The sequence below is a fragment of the Silene latifolia genome, chromosome 8, assembly GCF_048544455.1.
Source record: "Silene latifolia isolate original U9 population chromosome 8, ASM4854445v1, whole genome shotgun sequence".
In the NCBI taxonomy this organism is placed as follows: Eukaryota; Viridiplantae; Streptophyta; class Magnoliopsida; order Caryophyllales; family Caryophyllaceae; genus Silene; species Silene latifolia.
This window is the reverse complement of record NC_133533.1, coordinates 47,387,361-47,390,072: the sequence shown is the minus strand read 5'-3', so window position 1 is coordinate 47,390,072 and position 2,712 is coordinate 47,387,361. Positions and strand designations below refer to the sequence as shown.

General features: G+C 37.3%; 1 protein-coding gene across 1 annotated transcript; it reads left to right on the top strand.

Annotated features, from left to right (window-relative positions):
- Positions 1-2,494, top strand: LOC141596808 (pentatricopeptide repeat-containing protein At2g45350, chloroplastic-like). The gene has a single exon (XM_074417058.1). It carries the CDS (start codon positions 80-82, stop codon positions 2,015-2,017), a length of 1,938 nt encoding a protein of 645 aa, XP_074273159.1. The 5' UTR covers positions 1-79; the 3' UTR covers positions 2,018-2,494.
- The last annotated feature ends 218 nt before the right edge of the window (positions 2,495-2,712 follow it).

Genomic DNA, 2,712 nt, shown 5'->3' with positions numbered 1-2,712 from the left:
ACATTATAGCAATAACCACCAGTTTAACGCATTTACCTGTTGCAACTAATTCTCCCAACAAATTTTCCCGCTAAAATTCATGCTACTCACTGTAAATTTCTCCCAACCATGGAGCTCAATTTCACCCACAATTTCTCTCCTTCAACATTGCAAAACCCTAAATGATATCAATCAAATCCATGCTCGTTTAATTACTACTGGGTTTATCAAAAACCCTAATTTTACCACTAAACTTATCCTCAATTTGTGTTCTTCATCTAGTACACCCCATATCAAATTTGCCCACAATCTTTTGTCATCGCGATACGGTCTAATTTCAGTAGATAATGATCAATTTGATCCCTATTTGTTTAATGCAGTTATAAAGGCCTTTGCTTTTGGTAATCATGTGTCAAAACATGCTGTGTTAGTTTTTATTTTGCTGCTTGAGAAGGGTTTTTGTCCTGATAAATACTCGTTTTCGTTGGTGTTGAAAGCGTGTTATCGATTTGGGTTGTTAAAGGAAGGTGTACAGATCCATGGGTTGTTGAGGAAATTGGATATTGGGTCGGAATTGTATCTGGGGAATTGTTTGATATCATTGTATGCGAAGTCTGGATATGTTGGGCTTGCACGCCAGGTGTTTGATAAAATGCCGGAGAGAGATATGGTTTCTTTTAATGCCATGATCGATGGTTATGTTAAGGCGGGATTGGTGGGTCTTGCAAGGGAGTTGTTTGATGGCATGTCAATTGAGGAGAAGAATTTGAGAACATGGAATTGTATGATTAGTGGGTATGTGCAATTAGAAGGCGAGATTGGTCAAGCTTGGGAGTTATTTGAGAAAATGCCAATGAGAGATTTGGTTACTTGGAATTTGATGATTGATGGTCATGTCAAATGCAAGAAAATGGAAATCGCTCATGATTTGTTTTATAGAATGCCTGAAAGGGATGTCATCACTTGGGCATCGATGATTGATGGATATGCGAAGATTGGTAGTCTTGCTATTGCTAGGGATTTGTTTGATCAAGCCCCTGAAAAGGATATTGTGGTTTGCAATGCGATGATGTCGGGCTATGTCCAAAACGGAAATTCTATAGACGCGTTGCAGTTCTTCCATGATACAATAGGAATAAATAAACTGTTCCCTGATAAGACCACCTTGTCAATAGTACTTTCTGCTATTGCTCAATTAGGGCGCATTGATGAGGGTATTGCAATACACTCCTATATTGAGGACAATGGATTTATAGTCAATGGAAAACTTGGGGTGGCTCTCATCGACATGTATTCAAAGTGTGGAAGCATTGAAAATGCGATTCACTTATTTGAAAGCATTGAAGTAAAGGAGGTCGACCATTGGAATGCTATGATAGGAGGGATGGCTATTCATGGTTTAGGTGAATTGGCGTTTGAGCTTTTCATGGAGATGCAAACACTACATGTTAAGCCAGACGATATTACATTCATTGGGTTGCTCAATTCTTGTGGCCATGCTGGTTTGGTGAAGGAAGGACAAATATGTTTTGAGCTCATGAGGAGAGTTCACAATGTAGAGCCAAAACTTCAGCACTATGGATGCATGGTTGACATACTTTGTCGAGCAGGGAAACTAGAAGAAGCGAAAAAATTTATAGACAAGATGCCTATTAAGCCAAATGACATTATATGGAGGACAATGCTCAATGCTTGTGTAACCTACAAAAACTTCTATCTGGGGAAGAAAATTTCTAAGCATCTAATTAGGCTTGATTTTAATTATTCAGGCTCGTACGTTCTTACATCCAATATGTATGCTGGTTTTGGTATGTGGGGCGATGTTAGCAAGATAAGAGCTGAAATGGGTAACAGAGCTCTGAAGAAACTTCCTGGATGTAGTTCGATTGAAATAAACGGGGTGGTCTATGAGTTTTTGGTTAGAGATCAATCCCATCCTCTTGCTAGTGAGGTGTATTCTCTAGTCGACAACTTTGGTGCTTCAGGGTTATGCTTGAAGTCAGAATTAGGTGCCACAGAGCTGGAATTAGTCAGCTAATTCCTTGAAGATTGACATATTGCCGTTGAAATCCTGCAAAACGTCTCCAAATGTTTTTGTATATTGAAATCTTCCTCTAATATTGTTACATTAGCATAAATATAGTTGTAAAAACTCATAATTGTTGTATAATTAGGTGTTCCGATTCATTTTTGAAAAATCAGCGTCTTCTATTCCATCGGGATTATACTCCGTATATGATATGAACAACAGGTGTTCAATATGATTAACCATTTGAATAGAACTATAAGTTGCTTTATATGTAGCTTTATCTGCTGAACAGGGTCCGAAAACGACGAAATTTACGGGACAATGAAATTGAGAAGTTACAGAAGTTGACAAGAAGAGTTCACATGAAGGAAAAAGGAAAAACAGTGGTGTGAAATTATGGTTGTTTCCAATGACAAAGTTAGAGCATTGTGTTTGTCTTTAGGTGTTTTCATCTGTAGATATTATATGGAACTTGGAATCTTTGCAATTTTTGTCAAATTTCAGCTAAAATTGCTCTTGGAATCAAGTTTTCAGATGTTTATGACATTTTTTGTTGCTTTGTATATTCCCTCTTTAGGATCGATCACATATCTCATTTAGCCATTTAGGTCAAGTTATTGTGGAGTTATGTCACGATACATTTACGGCATTTTATCCCTAAAAGAAATGTCACTTATTTTTCTCCTAAAATCTTCTATTTGAAT

Excerpts from the sequence above, each read along its gene's own strand:
- LOC141596808 (XM_074417058.1), top strand. The coding sequence starts at position 80 with ATGCTACTCACTGTAAATTTCTCCCAACCATGGAGCTCAATTTCACCC.